This window comes from Pogoniulus pusillus, chromosome 11 (genome assembly GCF_015220805.1).
Source record: "Pogoniulus pusillus isolate bPogPus1 chromosome 11, bPogPus1.pri, whole genome shotgun sequence".
Taxonomy (NCBI): Eukaryota; Metazoa; Chordata; class Aves; order Piciformes; family Lybiidae; genus Pogoniulus; species Pogoniulus pusillus.
Genome location: NC_087274.1, coordinates 373,597 through 391,463, shown reverse-complemented (window position 1 = coordinate 391,463; position 17,867 = coordinate 373,597). Strand labels below are relative to the sequence as shown.

At 54.4% G+C, this 17,867-nt stretch overlaps 2 protein-coding genes across 5 annotated transcripts; one reads left to right on the top strand and one right to left on the bottom strand.

Annotated features, from left to right (window-relative positions):
* The first annotated feature begins 381 nt into the window (after positions 1-381).
* On the top strand, positions 382-17,374 carry LOC135179103 (uncharacterized). 4 transcript variants are annotated; one of them, XM_064150485.1, is made up of 7 exons: positions 382-719; positions 792-956; positions 999-1,191; positions 2,921-2,998; positions 5,705-5,799; positions 9,630-9,774; positions 11,309-13,052. In XM_064150485.1, exons 1-6 carry the CDS (start codon positions 658-660, stop codon positions 9,751-9,753), a joined length of 717 nt encoding a protein of 238 aa, XP_064006555.1. In that variant the 5' UTR covers positions 382-657; the 3' UTR covers positions 9,754-9,774; positions 11,309-13,052. The 4 variants fall into 4 exon arrangements, 1 of the variants encoding a protein (XP_064006555.1); XR_010303913.1 differs by lacking the exon at positions 2,921-2,998 and having other exon boundaries at positions 841-956; XR_010303915.1 differs by lacking the exons at positions 382-719; positions 792-956; positions 999-1,191; positions 2,921-2,998 and adding an exon at positions 16,370-17,374 and having other exon boundaries at positions 4,117-5,799; positions 11,309-11,697.
* On the bottom strand, positions 7,843-9,300 carry WFIKKN2 (WAP, follistatin/kazal, immunoglobulin, kunitz and netrin domain containing 2). Its single transcript, XM_064150484.1, has one exon. It carries the CDS (start codon positions 9,283-9,285, stop codon positions 7,843-7,845), a length of 1,443 nt encoding a protein of 480 aa, XP_064006554.1. The 5' UTR covers positions 9,286-9,300.
* Positions 17,375-17,867: the final 493 nt, after the last annotated feature.

Here is a 17,867-nt window from a genome sequence, read left to right as displayed (position 1 = left end):
CATCCATCTGTGGGACTCTAAGCTCTCCACAGCAGAGCTGTGACTCTCCATCTGTGTCCACAGAGCACAGGCCCTTCCATCTGCTCCATGATACAAACCTGTAAATGACCCTGAGCACAGACAAGGAGCAGGATGCCCATCCCACCCTGCTCCTGGTATTTTCAGGCGAAAAGCACCGTCAGAGACCCAAGAGATAAGGAGATTCTGGTGTAAGTCTTGCTTATCACTCCGTTAGATGAGACAGCCATTGATTTTTCCTTTTAATCGGTTTATTCTTTGCTGACTCCGTGCTGTGCCCGCCCTCAGCGCTCCCAGCACCGCGCTGCGGTCGCGCATCGCCGTGAGCGCCGCTCCCTCCCCGCAGCGCCACCCCAGCTGATAAGAGCAGCAGTTCCCCTCTGGCAGAGATAAGATTTTCTTGCCCGTCTCCTGATTAAATGACATTTGGAGACAGCGAGGACGGGGAAAGTTGTGAATTGCAAATATTCGAATCCAGTAGACAATTTGAGCACCATCCTGGGTTAATCACCTGAGCAGTACACAGCTGTTAGCTGCAGTAAACCGCAGCAGAAATGTGGGATCTGATTGCAATATTCACTGCTCAAACGAGCCCCGGGCCAAGGATTATCCACTGAAGAGACTCGGGAACTATTCTGAATGACTGGACCAATATATTTAGAAACTGTGGGATCTGCAGACGGTGGGAGGAAAAGCCTCAGGTGAGTGCTGGGTTGTGTCTGCTCCCCGCAGCTATGCAGCTGGCTTTGAGCCTTCATCACGCCCCTTTCAAGATCTCTTTTTTCCCCTAGTAAACCCAAACTCTCTCTGCCATCTTCCCAGCCAGACAAGGCTGACATGGGTCGGACGAGGATCGTCTCGGAGCGTGTGGGGTGTCGCTTTCCACCAGCAAAGCTTGAACTCGCCCAGCCGCGGCTCTGCGGACATCTCCACGGAGGGCGCGGCCGTGCCCGCAGCTGGGCACGCTCCGCGCCGGGCAGGCGCAGCGAACACAGAGGTGTCCCCAAGCGCGATGCCAGACGCCACCTCGTGTTGGGCGCCTGGAGCAGCGGCCTGCTCCTGCGCCCTTCCCAGCCTTCCGACGTCCTATCAGGGATTGCACTTCAAATACTGCAAAAATGGGCAGCTGTGGCTGTGCGAGGAAGACCTCGCGTCCTTCACGCTCGAGTCACGGCGGGTGCAATTAGCATGTGCCAAGCTGGGCACCGCTGCTTGGGTTTGACTCTTGCAATGACACCACATGTGGGAAACTGCTGGCTGGAAAGTCTGCCTCTGCCTGTTCGTGGTGTGATTGGTGCTGTGGCTGCTCTGCTCCGCAGCTGTCTCCGTGACATCCTGGGCCCACCTTGCTTTCTGGCGAGGGCCAGTCTTGGAGCTGTTTCCAGATCCAGTTCTCTGATTTCCAGCTGTAGATGCAGAAATTGCAGAACACTTTCTAAAGAGCCTCAAGGTTCCAGAGCTGGAAGCATCTGCGACTGTGGCTCTTATCCCTCCTGCAGCATGCTGTACTTGTGAGGGCAGAGGGAGGTCAAGGTTCCTGGGCCTGGGATGTGGCTGAGCTTTATCTGGTGATCCTGGGAGCAAGTCGCTAATAGCAGGAAGAGTTTCCTTAGCAAGGCTGCAGCCAGCCCAGCTTGAGCACAGTACACAAGTGCTGCTGGCTGTCCACAGGCTTTTGCACTTCACAGGAGGGTTGGAAGTCACCAAGCTGCTGGGGCTGGTTTTAGAGAGCAGGATCTTCTCAGGACGCAGCCGCACAGCAGAAGCTGCCCTGGTCAGGTCCATATGTGGATCATGCAGATCGCAGATGGGAGCAGCATGTTTGAAGCTGCCACAGGAATGCCCAGCTAGGGCTCACTTTCCCTCCTGTGTAAATTAATCAATACAGCATTTCATCTGCTCTTTGGTCATCCTGTCACTTGGCATCGATGCCCTTCAGCAGCTCCTTATGGTCAGCTTGTGCTTTCGCAGACTGAAATAATTTGGTCTCAACAGCAACCTTTGTAACTCACATCTCCCATCCCTCTTGAAGACCACCTACTCTAGGCAGCCCAGGCCCTTGCACAGGTCACCCAGGATGCTACTGCTGCTTCACTGTAAGAACTGCAGAGTGCCAGGAGTTTTAACAATGCCAAGTGCCAGGTTCTGCACTTCGGCTACAACAACCCTGTGCAGCGCTACAGGCTGGGGACAGAGTGGCTGACAGCAGCCAGGCAGAGAGGGACCTGGGGGTACTGTTTGACAGCTGAACATGAGCCAGCAGTGTTCTCAGGTGGCCAGGAAAGTCAACATCATCCTGGCATGTATCAGGAACAGTGTAGCCAATAGGACCAGGGCAGTCCTTCTGCCCCTATACTCAGCTCTGGTTAGGTCACACCTTGAGTTCTGTGTCCAGTTCTGTACCTCTCAATTTAAGAAAGATGTTGAAGTGCTTGTACATCCCCAGAGGAGGGCACCAAGGCTGATGAGGGGCCTGGAGCACAACCCTGGGAGGAGAGGCTGAGGGAGCTAGGGGTGTGCAGCCTGCAGAAGAGGAGACTCAGGGCAGACTTCACTGCTGCCTACAACTACCTGCAAGGAAGTTGTAGCCAGGTGGGGTTGGGCTCTGCTCCCAGGCACCCAGGGACAGAACAAAAAGACACAGCCTCCAGCTGTGCCAGGGTAGGTTCAGGCTGGATGTTAGGAAGAAATTCTTCATGGAAAGAGTAATTGGCACTGGAATGGGCTGCTCACAGAGGTGGTGGAGTTTAAAAGGAGGATGGAGGAGGCACGTAGTGTCATGGTTTAGTTAATTAGAAGGGTTAAGTGAAAGGTTGAACTTGATGATCCTAGAGGTCTTTTCCAACCTGGTTAATTCTGTGATTCTGTGAACTGACCATTTGGCCTCATCCCTTCTTTCCAGTGTTTCAACCAGATAATGGCTCAAGAGACGTCTTCACCTCTCCTGCACATGACCCCTAAATGTCTTTCAAAGTTTTGGGTGAGGAAGTTGCTCCAAGGCCTTGATCCAAGTCAGTTCCATCAGCTGCACCATGTCTGTCCTCACGATTGCTGCAAAGAAAGCTAAGTACTCTGGGGCATTACCTCCCTCTGGGCACCCACAGCCTCTTCCTCTTCACATTTATTAAGCAGCCGTGAGCTTTACCCTCTAGTGCAAATCCTAACAGACTTGCTGAGTTTTGACACCCAGTCCCTGGGAACCCTTTTCTAAAATTAGCCCCGTGTTTGCCACCTTCCACCTCCTGGTGCTGCTGCAAACCCAAGAGTACCCTCTGAGGTTAATGGTAAAGCAGTTTTAGGGTGAGCGCTTTTATCCCTGGGCAAACACCTCCTGGTGCCAGGGGTTCGTTGCTGCTGTTGTGCTGATTTTGAGCAGCAGAGGAAGCTGTGTCCTTGTAGCACCCTGGGGTCTGGGTGTGCTACAGCTGTGAGGAGGCAGAGAAAGCATTTTATGAGTAGTGCCTTTTTTTCTGCCGGTTAGTCCAGCCCAGCTACTACATTGTCATGGCAGTTATAGGCCGAAAATGCTCCCCCTCCTCCCTCCAGCGGAATCTTTTCCTCTTGCTCTTTTCTTCACCCTTCTCTCCTTCTGCCTTTCTTGCCTCCACTGAGACAGGTGAGAGGGTTGGAACTGCCAGGTGGGACAAGAGCCATGGTCCTTTCCATCCTGTAAGCAGCAGTGTCAGCCCCAGGGGATCATGCAAGATGCCCCAGGGTGGGGTCTGGAGAAGAACTGTGCCAACCCCAGATGGGCTGAAATCCTGACATGGAGACATTCATGTCTGTTGAGTTTTGCTCTCTCTGCCACTGTCAGAGCTGCTGTGGCCATGGACTTCTGCAGCACATGCAGGTCCATGTCCACCAGCCAGTCTGAGCTTTGGAGGATACCCTCCAAGCTGTGCCAGCTGGGCTCACAGTTCAGCAGCTGGATGGGTTGAGGACTGGGGAGGATTGGCTGACAAAAAAGGTGGCAATAGGGGTGTACACAGGAGAAAACACCAAAATCAGGGTTTCCTGACTTTGAAACCTAAACTTCAAAGCAGCCCTTGGAAGACTTTCCATTTGCTCTCAGGCCTGAATGTCACATCCCTTGCCCAGCCATGGAGACCTGTGAATTAAAAGAGTCTGTGCTGCTTTCTTGGCTAATGGATGTGTTCCTGGCACTGCAGGCTTACCTCCACGTCCCACAGGTGTTTGCGTTGCAGGCTGGGAGTCCAGGTTGACTTCTGTTGTTTTTTTCTCTTTCAAGTTTTAAAGAGCTGGCAGAACATTTATTCAGTTGTGCAAGCTCCATTCAGAGTATTTCTCAGATCCTGGGCACGGGGCTCATTTTTCATGCTTTGGCAGCTGAGGTAAATCAATAAGGCAGCTGGAGGTCACCTGCAGTCAATCAGTAACCAGTGCTGGCAAAGAGAAAACACTAAATAGTTGGTATCAAAGCACAGGCTCTAAACTCAGAGTTCTCACTCGGGGTGACATTTTCACAGCCTTGCCTTCAGCAGCCTGGCCCCATGCATGCTGGCTGTGTTCTCCTGGTCACTATCTGTATGGGAGTTTTGTGGCACATGCCCGCTGCAGGCGTCACAGCAAAGCAGGACACGAGGCGCTCGGGGTGGAGGTAGTGGCTCTGGTGGTGCAAGGTGCAAGGAGCTAATTTGGTGACAGCTAAATCACTCCTCCTTTGTGCAGGAAGTCACTAGGTGTTGGCCGAAGTCATGCATGCCCTCGGTCACACCCAGCTCCCTCAGGAACAGGGACCTGTGGCCAGCAGGTGACTCTCACAGGGGTCCCTAATTCCCTTCAAAACAAATAAGCACTAGGCTCTTAAATCCCTCTGCTGCCTGGGGCACGTTCCAGTGGTGTCCCTGCTCTGTTTGCTCCTGCTTCTGGAGCTGGTTGGCCATAAACCCCACCTGAGCTCACCTCAAGCCTCTGCCATTACAACATGCTCTATTTTCTCTTCCCTTTGAGCTCAGCTGCTCTGGGCTCTGTGGGACGCAGCATCCTGTCTCTGATCACTCATCTGGCCAGCTCCTTGTGTGTGCCCACATGGGGCCCTCATGCCCACTCCACCAGCTGCCGACAGCAGTAGGCCTTGTGCCAACCTGGAGGTGCTCTGGCAGCCCCCGTGCAGAATCTACACACTGTCACATGCTGCTGCTGCTCTGTGCCCCATTCACAGAGCTGGGCTGCAGAGATGCTTCCACAGGAGCCCGGGACTCACTCTCAGATCTATGTGCTGGATGGGTTGCACTGAGCTCCAGCTACAGGGTTTGCAGGTTCATGTGCTGCACTTTTTGCTGCAGACTGACAGGTGGGCATGCTCTGCTGGTGCCAGCAGCTTGGCACTCTCCTCCTGCTACCCTGATCCATCCCAGAACCCTGGGGAGCTCCTGCTGGTCTCAGACCTATCTGATGTCTCCCTGTTCCCGGGCTGGTGTCTGCAGGAAGTGCTGCTTGTCTGGCGTCCACACCTGGAGGAGAGCTCTGACAACAGCTGGTCACCACGGCTCGCTGGCTTTGGAGGTGGCTTCCTTCTGCCAGCTCTTCCCTGGAGCCTCAGACAAGTGCTCAAGGTCCTTTCAGCCTGCTGCGCTGCAAGGAGAGGAGTCAAGGAGGCTTTTCCCCTCCTCTTTCTCTTCTCACAGGTTCATTTCAAACTTTAACTGCTGGCATTTCCTTCCAGCTTTCTGACAGCCTCGAGAGATGCACCCCAGAGAGCAGCACAGACAACTCAGTGCATGGGCAACACTCAAGGGACTTTCTGCTCAGGAGATGCATGTAAGTGCCCATTAGCCTGGCACAGGCTTTAATGAGGTCCTTCAGCACCCAGCCCTGTGAGTAGACTCTTGAGCTGACTGGTCAGGCTTGAATTTTAGGCTTCTTAAGGGTTTATTAGGAGGGCAAGCTAAAACACTAGCTTTGAGTGGAGAGCTAAATTCTTCAAGGTCAGAAGGTGGAGGGGCTCAGGGTTTGGGTCAGTCCCCTGGCACGGGCAGGCACGGTGCTCTCAGATGGCTAGGGGCTGAATTTTCCCCAGAGAACAGGCAGGAAGATGCCCATGGCACTGCTCCTTCTGCCTCAGGGCAACTGTAGTGTTTCAGTGCAGCAAAGCACACAGCCTTGTGTGCTTCTGGGGAGCTCTCAGTGGGGCTGGTCACAGCCAACGCTTCATTGCAGGCACAACCTCAGGCCAGGCCACTGGAGAGGAGCCCAATTCTCCATCACGCTGTGGCCTCTGCCCATGGCTTAGCCACTGGTGCAGGGCACAGAAAGCCACAGCTGACCCCACAGCCAGCAGCAGTTCCCTCACTGTTACCCTTCCTCCCTGCAGCAAAGCACCCAGCCTGGGCAGGCTCTGTGGGGTTGGGGCAGTGCCAGTCCTGCCGGAACCCAGCATCTGCCTGTTTTCCCTTCCTCTCCCAGCCCTGATTGCAGCCAGCCTCAACACAGGCCCAGAGGAGCAGGGGTGTGCCCACTGCTGGGCACAGCCCGTCCCCCACTGCAGCCCACAGCAAGCGTGTTAGATGGCACCAAAGAGCAGCACACCTGGTGCCTTCCTCTCCCCACATGTGTTCTGGCACCAGCCCTAACTGGCACTTTGTACAAGGTGGAAAGCTTGGGCATGGCAGTGATGCCCTGAGCCAGCCAGCAGCCTGCCACAGCTGCCGCTCACCCCTCTGCCCTGCAAGCACAGCCAGAGTTCTTCCAGACAGGCAGCGTTCTTCCAGGATCAGCTTTTGCTTTATTTAAGGGTTTTGGCACAGGCAAAGGTTACATTTGGGACACACAAATGCTAAGCAGACGACGCTGTGGGCACACTCACACCCCAGCCCTCCTCATCCTCAGGCTGTTTGCTCCCACCCCTGAGTGTCGTGGGCTGGAGGAGATTTCTGTGCTTTGGAGAGGGCTCTAAGAGGGCCAGGCTGGCCATGTGCCCAAAGAGGCTGTGCTCTGTGTGAGCGTGGCCAGGCAGTTTGGCTTCAGCAGCTTTGTGCCTGCATAATGCAGTCTGCAGACTGCACTTTTCTGGTTGGAGTTTTGTTCTGACTCTTCCTCCTCTCCCTCACCTAGAAAAATAGGAAATGAGCACTAAGCCACAGCACAGGCTTAGGTGTAAAGGAAGTGTAAGGATAGCAAGACAGCTGTCAGCAGCCTGCATCCTTCTGCCTTTTAGGGATAGACAATCTGTTAGTGAAAACAAGAATAGGGGAGCACAATGCGATGGCAGAAAAGTCATCCTGGGGTGAGGCTGTGCTGTGAGCTTCTCCAGGGAACTGTTGTCCTGGGCAGAGGATGGAGGGAGCTGTCTCTCCAGTAAGGAATGCAAGGCAGGTAGTGGTTGTCATTTAAAAACGAGGTGCAGTCCAAAGAAAACTGCTAGGAAAGTCTCATCTGGAAGAAGCAAAGCCTACTGCATAGCTTGGTGATGTGCACGGTAACTTACAGGCTGTGCTGCTGTCAGGGGACGCTGGTGGCTTGCACTGACTGGCCACAGCCCTGCTCTGGGTGAGCTGGGTCCAGCTGTGCACCCAGCAGCTAAAGGAGTGCTGTGGATCCTGCACTGGAAGCTGTGCAGCCAGCCTGTAAGCACCGCGGTGACTCGGCCTCTGAGCGTCCCCCCTGCGTGGGCAAAGTGATTTGGGTGCAGGCTAACAACCTCCTGCGCTGCTCTACGTGCTTGCCAAGGAGCACACTACACTGCTGCTAAGCGTCACTCGTGGGTTACACTGCGGGTTCTGCGCAATTCCTACAGCTGGGTTAGCCGCGGCTCCAGCCTAGCGCTGTCAGCCCTACCTACCACACAGGCTGCCCCGCCTGGGGCTAATGCAGCCCCAGGAACTCTTTCAGAAGCTCACAGGTTTTCTTGTGGATGACTTCACGGAGTTTCCGCACGCGCCGGATGCTGGAGGCCCCCACAAAGCTGTCTGGCTGCAGGACAGCCATGCCGTTGTGGACGTCGCCCATGACAATGAGCTGCCCATCCACCGTGGTCATGTTGGGGCAAGGGCAGCTCCAGTCCATGTTCAAGAGCGTGATTTCCAGTGGTTCCCTCCCCAGGAATTTTAATCCCATTTTTTCATCTTTGAGGATCTCCTCCACCATCACCAGGGCATGTCCTGAGTCTTGGTCTTCGGTCAGCTCCGTGATCCGGCCCAGGATGACAAAGTCACTCTTGCAGAAGCTGGTCACCAGCTTCTGGCGCGGTTTGCAGGCCTTGCAGTGCGTGTTCTTCGGGAAAGGGCACATCTCTTCACAGGCCTCCCTGCTCTCAAAGTTATTCTCGTTGCCTCCACATCCACCATAAATGAAGGACTGGCACTGTTTGGTCAAGCTGTTGTAGGCCCACCTGGGCTCGTAGGCCTTGCAGTGCCCCTGGAGGGCCGGCAGGTTGCAGATGTTGACGGGGCCGTTCATGCAGGTTAGCATGCACAGCTCGTAGCTTTCAAAGTGGTTGAGGTTGCTGTTGCAGTTGCCATAGATGAAGGTGAAGCAGTTGTTCTTCTTTGCGTCGTAGTACCACCTGGTCTGCTCTTCCCCACAGTCCTCACTGTCTGGCTGCTTCAGGCACTCGTCGGTGGGAAAATGCGTTTTGTTTTGGGCCTCTTCGCTGGGCGTGGGCTCCCCTTTGGTGACTGACAAAGGGAAGTCAGCCCGGAGGAGGCCCCCGCTGTTCCTGGCGGTGCAGGTGTAGATGCCTGTGTCTTGGAGCTGGGTGTTGTAGATGACCAGCTGGGCGATGTTGGTGACCACGACGTTCCCTCTGACGTGGTTTGGCTTCATTATGACCTTGTCCTTCCCATCGGCCTGCTTCTCCCACGTGATCTCGGGCTTGGGCCGCCCTGCCACATCGCAGAGGAAGCTGACGGTCTCTCCCACGTGGACAGACTGGTGCACGGGGTTGTTCACCAGGACAGGCGGCAGGACATCCACCACTGTTGTCTCAGAATAGGTAGTAGCAGGGCGAGCTGTGGTTTCTGGTGGGATAGGGCTGGTGTTTGGCCAGGTCAGATGGTACCTACAGGTGACCACGGTCAGTGTGATGCCTTTGATGCAAGCCTCTGCATCCATGTAGCACTTGTTGTAGTAGGTGAGGCCGTCAGAGGCACAGGTGAAGCTCGGTTCCTTCTCACACCTGTCCTTGCACTTGCAGACAGGCTGCCCATCCCAGATGTCACACTCTGAGCCTTGCTGGACGCACATGAAGCGGTCGCAGGTGGCCTCCTTGGGCATTCCCACGGGCCCCTTCTTCCCCTTGACGTCCATGTAGCGAGCTGCCACACAGCTCTTTGTTCCACAGACATTGGGGCAGCACTTTTCGAAGGTCTCACACTCCTGCGGGCAAAGAAAATGACCTGATTGTTACTGAGGACAGAGCAGAGTCCTTTCTAGGGAGCCCAGAGACTCACCCAGAGGTGTGAGCTCAGGGGACCTGCTCTGCCACAGATATCTCTGGCCTGAAACTCGACGTCCCCACTGGCCACGAGCAGAGCCACCCCTCCATCTGCTCCCAAGAGGTGTCTAAACACACCAGGGCTTTAAGGGAGGATGCTAGAGAAGGAAAATACATTTCTATCCCTTAAACACTAATCTCACCATGTCTTCCCTAGAGTCACACGGGCTGCTGGACCACTGACCCCACCACCCCCCTTCTGCACTCCCCAGAATGCCTCAGGACAAGCCTCTGAGAAACAAGACCGGCTGGAAGGACTTATCCTATGGCTGGAGCAGTAATCCTCCTTATTTGCCACACAAGTATGTAAAGCATTATTTGAATTCCCTAGCAGCCTTCTCCTGGAGGTGAAGCTGCCAAGGATTTGTAATTGTTCACATTGTAGAGGAAATAATAGAAGACCTCAAAAGTAAGGAGCTTCTTGCTCCAAAACCAGTTTTGCTTTGGTATTTAGAAGAACAGTCCCAAACAGCTCTTTATGGCTTCTCTGGCCTATTTTAGGCCCTTTTCAAAGGCAGCATCACTCTTCCAGTGATTTATTACAACCCATCTCAGCTACAGTCAGCTCTGAGCAGCAGTTAATTTTAGCAGAATTTTCGTCTTCTGAGCAGAAAAGTTCTTTGCTGGGTGTGGCCACAGCTGCTGTGCTGCTGTGGATCACTCTAAGGGGCCATAAGAATGGCCCTTTAGAGTGCCCAGTGGGCGACACTTCCACCTCCATGACCCCCCAAAATCCAATGGCCTCACCACAAGTGAGAACAAAATGTTTTCTAAGCTACAAAGCAAATAGCTGCCCCTGAGCCCAGCACCCTTTCCTTTTTGGGAAGATGACCTAATACCACAACTCTTTTCCCACTTCCAGCTGCACTTTACTGGGTTTCAGAAGCAAAGTCAGAATCCAGAGCAGGAAACTCCTTGGGCTGAGGTTGAGGAGCAGCTCTAGCAAAGCTGGTAGCAGCGCCCTCAGCTGCTGGCACACCACTTGCTCCATGGCAGGTCCCAGCAGTCTGCTACCACAAAGCAAGAGCGAGCATTTCGAGCTAGTGGCCCCTGGCTTTCAGGTTTTGACCAGTAAATGATTAAAACAGCATCCTCTGCTGTGGGGGTTCTGCAGAAGTTTTTTCACTCCGTGCTGCACCTGGCAGTTGCACTAAAGGGGTTTATGTGAGAATGGTGAAGCAGCACCAGTGGTTTCAGCCCTAGCACATGGGAGCCCTCTGAGCAAATCTTTTTGTTTACCTGATGGCCTTTTTCTCTATACCCACCCCCCTTAGCCCTGCAGGAACAACCAGGCTACAGAACACAACCCCAGTGGCTTTTTTTAGCATGGCCCAAGCGGCTGCCAGCCTGCTGTGGGCTGCAGGAGCTGTGCTGCTGGCCACGAGGTAAGGGCAGGACCAGCAGGCATTTTCAGATGCCAGCATGATCCCGCAGTGCTGACAGGTTGAAAAATGGGTGTCAGGGCTGTAAGTGAAGCATGCTTTGAGCTGGGAGCATCACAGAGAACATCTGCCTGGTCGCTTCAGCCATGCCCCTGTTTTGCACTCCAAGCACGCTTTGTGTGTCAAGTGCAGCAAAGGCTGCCACTGTGCATGCTAAATGGAGCGATTTCCTGCGTGATTCCTCCCAGGAATATCCAGAGCCACCACCACCCAAAACCACGGTGACACTGCTAACACACCACAGTGCGGCCCCGAGGTTACTGAGCTCTGGTGCATCCCACTCAGGTGTTTCCTTTGATCGAGGGGAGCCAGCACTGTGCCCACAGCGGTGTGCCAGCTGCACACAGCTCCCCACTCCGCGGGTGGCTCGCCAAACCTTTGCTATTTTATATAGGTCAGGGGTCAATGCAACCCATGCGCTGCCTGCATCAATCCTCCCGTCCCCCACAAGACCGAGCTGGGGAGCCAAGCAGCCCAGCCATGCCGCCGCCGCGCAGGGGAGAAGCAGCCACTCACCAGGTCAGCCTCGCACTCCCTCTTGCAGGTGCTCTGTGCGTCCACCCACAGGTTGGGGTTCATGTCATTGGGGCATATCCCAGCGTGGGAATAGCGGATGGGAGGCAGAGCTCCCCCTTTCAGAGAGACCTCCAGAAGCAAGAGGACACTGCTCTTCCCCAGCAAGATCCACATCCACCGAGTGAGCAGCATCCACACCATCTCAGACCTTCTCCAGGGCAGTGGCAGTGGCCGAGCTGCAGGCAGTTCCTGTCTGCTTTGCTTTTGGTAAGCCTTCAATTTCTGAGGAACCCAAAGGCACCTGACCCCGGTAAAGACTTCAGCAAGCTCCTCCGCTGCTGCCGCTGACAGAGCAGCTTGGTCTGGACCTCATTGGATGAAAGGTCCAAGGAAGCTACCCCTTATTTTAAGAGAAACGCCAAGAGCCCGAGCAGAGTTAGCTCTATTTATACCCTGCCTCTGTTAACAAGTCAGAAAAAGTAAACTTGATTTCTTTGACAGGCACACGCTTCCTATGTCCTGGTGGCAGTCAGACAGATTTGTTGCAAGGAAAAAAAAAAAAGCTGGAAAGAGTTCAAAAGGCTGGAACTGGCACGGTGGGACCCCTGCATGTTCCTGAACGCAGGGAGGCCTTCTTAACCCCTTTAGACCTAAAGTACTTCCCTGTGCTAAGAATGGCATTTACTGCTGAAAGGGTGCTTGTCTAAACAGCAGGGACCCGGGACAGGGGATTTCCCCACGGCAAGGGGCTGCACAATCACTGCCGCAAGGGACAAGTAATAGGATTGAAGCAGTTAAAGCTGGAATATCATATTTTTAACAAAGGAAGTAGGGAAGAAATAACTCCTTTAAACTCGGGCTGACAAAGCAGTTTGTCTTCCTAACTCCTGCCGGGGCTCCTCCGGGCTTTATTCTCCTCTCTGGTGGGGAGGTTCCCAGGATGCTGGGTTTAACGCTCCCTCCAGCTCCACCAGCAAGACGTTAAAAGTGTCCCTGAATTCCTCCACATTTCCTGACAGCCAGGTCCCATTGTACAGTGCATTGCTGACCCCTTTAACAGCCACAACAACAAAAAAAAAAATAGTAGAAGTTCAACTCTATGGAAACCTGCCTAAAGGAATGTACAGCATTTCTACATTGGGGGGCGGGGGGGAATGCAGCCAGGCTCGGCTCCTCGTTCCCTGCTTATTACAGCAAGGGGCTGATCCTGCTTGTGCTGAACACGCGTCAAAGCCGAGCCGCAGCAGTCAGACCTGCTCAGCACCTTCCAGGATTAGAGTCTTTGGGCTGAATTCTGGGCTAGCCTGGACGCATCCTGCACGTTACTCAGTGCCCCCTGCGAGGAGCAGAGGAGTTTCCATCCCAGGTGGGGCCCAGCAGGGCAGGAGCAGCTGCTCTGCCTCGGCAGCGGGGACGGCTGTGCCCCTGCGCTGTGCCCAGCACTGCAGAGCCGTCGGACCTGGTGTGAGCAGCCTTTATCCGTGCACAGTTTTCCTCTCGGGTTTGTTACAGCAGGGTTGTTCCTCACGGCCGAGTACACCCAGCAGCGAACTGGGCCACCAGGCCAGCAGTGCCCCAGGCCACGGGACTGCCGCTCCTGCCCCGGTGCAGGGCAGCAGAGTCGAGCCTGGATGCTGCTTCCCGAAGCCACCTCTGGAAGGAAGGGAGAGCAACCTGGAGCTGCCCTGCCCTCAGCTACGGCATTTCTGTGGCAACCTGGGTTTACAGAAGAGGCTGCAGCATCCCTGCCCTGTGTGCCTGCCTTAGCCAGAGGCGCATCACTTGAATTTCGGGAAAAGTTGTCCAAATTCGCGGTTTCCCAGGGGCAAACCAGTGCCAGGCAGCACTTGGCGGCTGACGTCTCCTCTCCCAGACTTGCGAAAGCTGCGCGGTCCTGCGGCTGCCTGCAAAGCGTTTTCTGCAGGGCAGAGGCAGCCCCCGCGACGCCTGGGGAAGCCAGCCCGAAGTGACCTGCTCCCAGGAGTGCCTAAGGTTCTTACAGCTCCATTAGCGACACAGCCGCACGTATTAGTGGCTTCTGCTGACTAAACAAATGCACTTTGTCATGTCACACTGACTACAGACAGGGTCTGAAACCACCTCTGTGTGTGGAGCTGAAGGCAGCAGGCAACCTAAGCGCTGGAGCAGCTTTTAAACCTTCTTACCAGTGATGGGGAGCTGGTGGGCCCACAGTGTACTTTCAGCCTCCATCTCTTTTCTTAGTGCCAGAAAGCCATCCCCTTGCAAGTTTCAGCCATGCTGAACAACAGACTCACCCGTGTGGACCTGCCCTAGGTGAGATTCCCTTCCAAGGAGCTAAAACTAACGCTTTCCCCCCACACCCCTTCTCTCAGGCCAAGCATCCCTTGTGAAGAATCAGGCCCTGGTTTGCATCAGACAGATGGAGCAGTCTGCTGCTTTGCAGAGGGATACTCTCCAGGGACAGGTCAGTCCCACTGCAGCTTTCTGCTTTTGGCTCCCAGGTGCCACGTTCAGGGTGTGGTGGCTGGGATAGTGGAGCTCAAGAGGTTAATGAGCCCGGCTGAAGGAGCAGCTGCCCGGGTCACGTAACTCAGCTGATTCAACTGTGTCCCAGTTGCAGGTCAGTGGGGTCGGTCATGGAGAGGCCATCTGAATGGCTGTATTTGGTGTATTGCTACCCCAAATACTGGGCCAGCACTTGGCACAGCAGAGAGGAGCAAGGACATCTCATAGGAGCTTGGGCAAAGCAATTCTCATGAGTGCCAGGGCCAGCTTTGCTGGGTCACTGTGCTGTGCAAATGAGGCACAGCAGGAACATGTTCATGTGGGAAACTCTGCTTTCAGCTAACCTTTTGCATAGGAAGCCTCTCGGGGAACCAAATTCTGGTCTAATCCAAAGGAAACTGGACAGAGGCTGTGCCTGTCTGCCACACTCCCAGACCAGAGAGTGCTCAGCTCCATGAAGGATCAGACCCTTGGCCACCTGAACACAGCCATGAGAGAGGAAAACAGCACCATAAATCTGCCCATGAATGCAGGCAGGCAGCTCCTGAGGTCAGGGAAGGCACTGAGGACTCTGAATAATGCTCAGCAGCTGCCTCATCTCTGCCAGGACATCCCAAACATGCTGTTAACCAACCTGAGAAGCACTCCCCCAGTGTTCCCCCAGGAGGGGACAAGCCTGCACAGGCTGCTCCAGGCTGTCTCAGGGGCAGTGGGGCTCTGGCTGTCCCAGTATGGACACAGCTCTGCCGAATGCACTCTTGACTTGCACCAAGAGCTCTCTTCTCTCCTGGGTTAAATCAATTCAGCTCCACTGACTTCAGTGATTCAACCGGGTACTCCAGAACAGCACCAGCTAATGCCAGCTCTGGCAGGTCCCTGGGCATAGTCTCTTTGCTCTTTCTTGTTGTAAAGCACTATGCTGTTTTCAATCTTTAATATTAGAAATGGCCTCAAGTGGTCCAGTTTTGGAGGCTTTTGGGTGCATTGTTAGCAGTGTAAGCATATTTCAGCTTCCCCCTCATTAAGGTCAGGGTTCCCCTGAAGTGCCCACACCTGACAAGTGCTGGGTTTGGCTTCTGCAGCAGCCCGTGCGGGCAGCCGCTGCTGGCCAGGGCAGAGCTGGGGCAGAGCCGAGGCAGCTGCTGCTGTCTGGGTCAGAGCTGGGGCAGCAGCTGCTGGTTGGGGCATCCAGGGCAGAGCTGGGGCAGTGGCTGCTGCTTGCCGTGAGCTGCTCTGGGTCTGCATCCCACCCGGCATGCAGCTGCTCAGTGAGCAGAAGTCAATGCAGTTAGACAACGGGGCTGGGGCTGGGGCAGATCAGTCATGTCAGGGAGTTTATTAGGGGCCAGCTAGCACCCGGCCTGCGCTGAGCGGTGAGGCAGCAGCGCTGCTGGGATGGTTTGGCAGATGGCATCTGCCCGAGGCGTTATCTGCCAGTGCAAACACGCGGCTGATCATCAGCTGTGCTCTCCTGCTCTGCTAGTGTAAGCTGGGCAGGAAGCAATGGCAGGCTGATGATGGTTCATTACTGCGAGGCTTGTTCTGTCTGAAACAGCACAGCAAGAGGCAAAGAGGGGAGAGAGGAAGAGAATCGCCTGGTCAGCAGTGAGATGTGGGCAAGGACTGGGCTCAGAGGCTTCCTTCCACTGGCCCATCTCTCTCTCCTCTTTGGAGGCAAAACTTTAGGTATTCCACAGATATTTGCAGAGGCCGTGGAGCTGCTATCTTTGGAGCACCAAAATTGCAAAGGCTAAATGTTGCCTTAGAGCAGGAGAGTCCAAGTCACTTCCTAAAGCCCTTTCCAGCCTTCCTCCAACACCCTCAATGCTGAGTGAGACCAGCTCCATCAGTTGAGCTTTGAGATCCATAATGCAACACGGAAAGCCAAGAAGCACCAATCACAGCCCCAGCAGCATCACTGCAGGGCTCCACCTGCATGGGACAGAGGCTGGACAAGTGGCCTGTCACCTGCTGAACGTGGGGAAACCTGTTCCAGGCAGATGTGCAGCTGCAGCAGTGGGGCCCAAGCACTGCTCCTCACTGTAGGCTTTAGTGGTTTGCTTTGTGGCTAATTCAATGACAACACTTTAGGAAGTGGCCACCAAAGCCACAGCGTGCAAGTGGAGATGCTCTGATGCCTGGCAGCACTGCTGTGGGTGTATGAGCCATGACACGAGGACCTCGGGGCTGAACTGGCACACCTGCTGCTGACGATTTCCAGTTCTGCTGGGCTCCAGCGCAGTGTGGCTGAAAGCTCAGTGCCGCAGCACGGTGCGGGCCTGGCGCGTGCTCGGGCCGAGTGCTGTTTGCACCAAAGCTGGCGATGTTTCTCCAGGAACGTGAGTTAATTTAGTGCCACCTGTTGGAGGCTAATCAATATTATTAAACCCATAGCACAGATTCACTCCAGTCTGCAAATGAGCTGAATTTAACCTCCCTTATTTACTTTTAGGAACTTAAAGCTGAGAAGGAACTGCTGAGTATCAACCAGCACCAGCCACGAGAGGCTGCACTCCCAAGGCCCTGCTTCCAGTGGGCACCAGTGGCTTGCCAAAAAGCTACTCCAGTGTAGAAATGTCTCCTTGCTTTTGCTTGTGACGAGGTTCAGCTTCCGTGAACTGTAAGCATTTAACCTGCCGGGCTAAGCTGGTGTAACCCCTCAGCTATCTTCTTTCTGCCCTGAAAAGCCAAGTTTCTCCTGCCTTGTACTGTACTTCAGCTGGAGGAACCATCTCACAGTCACTCTGAGCTGGTGCTTTTAGAAAGTTTATAAACCTTTCAGTGGATGAGATCAGAGCTGAGGCTCTGTGAGGTGAGATAAAAATGCTGCAGATTTGCCTGGTTTTGTGCTTTGCTGTGAGACTTTGCCAGAGACTTTACCAAGTCACTGAATCTGCTGGTGTTTGGAAGCCCTCACTGTGGCTGGGAGCCTCTCCAGGAGATGCAGAGCAGAGCCATCAGGGCAGGGAGCTTTGGCTTCTCCAAACAACCTGGAGGTCCCAGAGCCACTCCCAGGGTTTGGTATCCAAAACTTCCCTATAAACAATAGCTAATGGTCACCAAATGGAACTGTTTCCATTTCTGCAAATATAATGGAATCCTCTCAGCATTAATTCTGTCTTCTTGGAATTTCAGTCTAAAGCAAGACAAAATTCTTTTTGACTGAAAATTTCATGCTGTGGTTTGGCTGTGCCGGCTGATGGTGGCACTGGCTACTGGCGGCGCAGTGCTCTCATCCTGCTCAGGGTGACCTCTGCCAGGAGCAGGCCCCTGCCTGGTGAGCTGGGTTTGGTAAGAGCCTTTCCAAGAGGCCAACTCTTGTGCTGTAGTTTGCACTCTTTTACCATCAGAGGCAAGACACCATCTGCTCAGCTTCTTTTCACCCAGATGGCAGCCATCAGAAATAACGATGCTCTTCTGGGCCACTGACACCATCACTCAAAGTGCCCAAAGGAGGTGGAATGCAGGCCTGGCATGCCTGGCATAAGCAGGGTGCTGCTCTCATGGCATCCTGTTGGCATCATATCTGCACACAGGCTGAAGGTGCAGGTGATGTCTGCAGAGCAGTAACAACCCACTGCCATCCACCCTTAGAGCAGCCAGCCCTGCCTTGTCTGACATTGCTTGGTGTCTGCACCCAATGGCTTCTCTCTGCTGTGGCCACCCCTCCTGATTTCAGCTGATTGTATGATTTGATTTTGATCCTTCATGGTTTGCAGCACAGAGCCCACCTGCAGCCCACATCACAGCCAGACTCACTGACATCCAGCACTTTCCTTTCCATGGCAGGTTCAAAGCTCACCAGTCCCCAGCTGCCTGGCTGAAGAGGCTCATCTAGTGCCACGGTCACCAGGCTCCCATGCCTGCAGGGCTGGTGAGCTGGGCTCCTTGCTGATCTGCCCAACTGCTGGGAGTGTGCTCTAATGACAGCTGCAGCAGCTGCTTCTGAG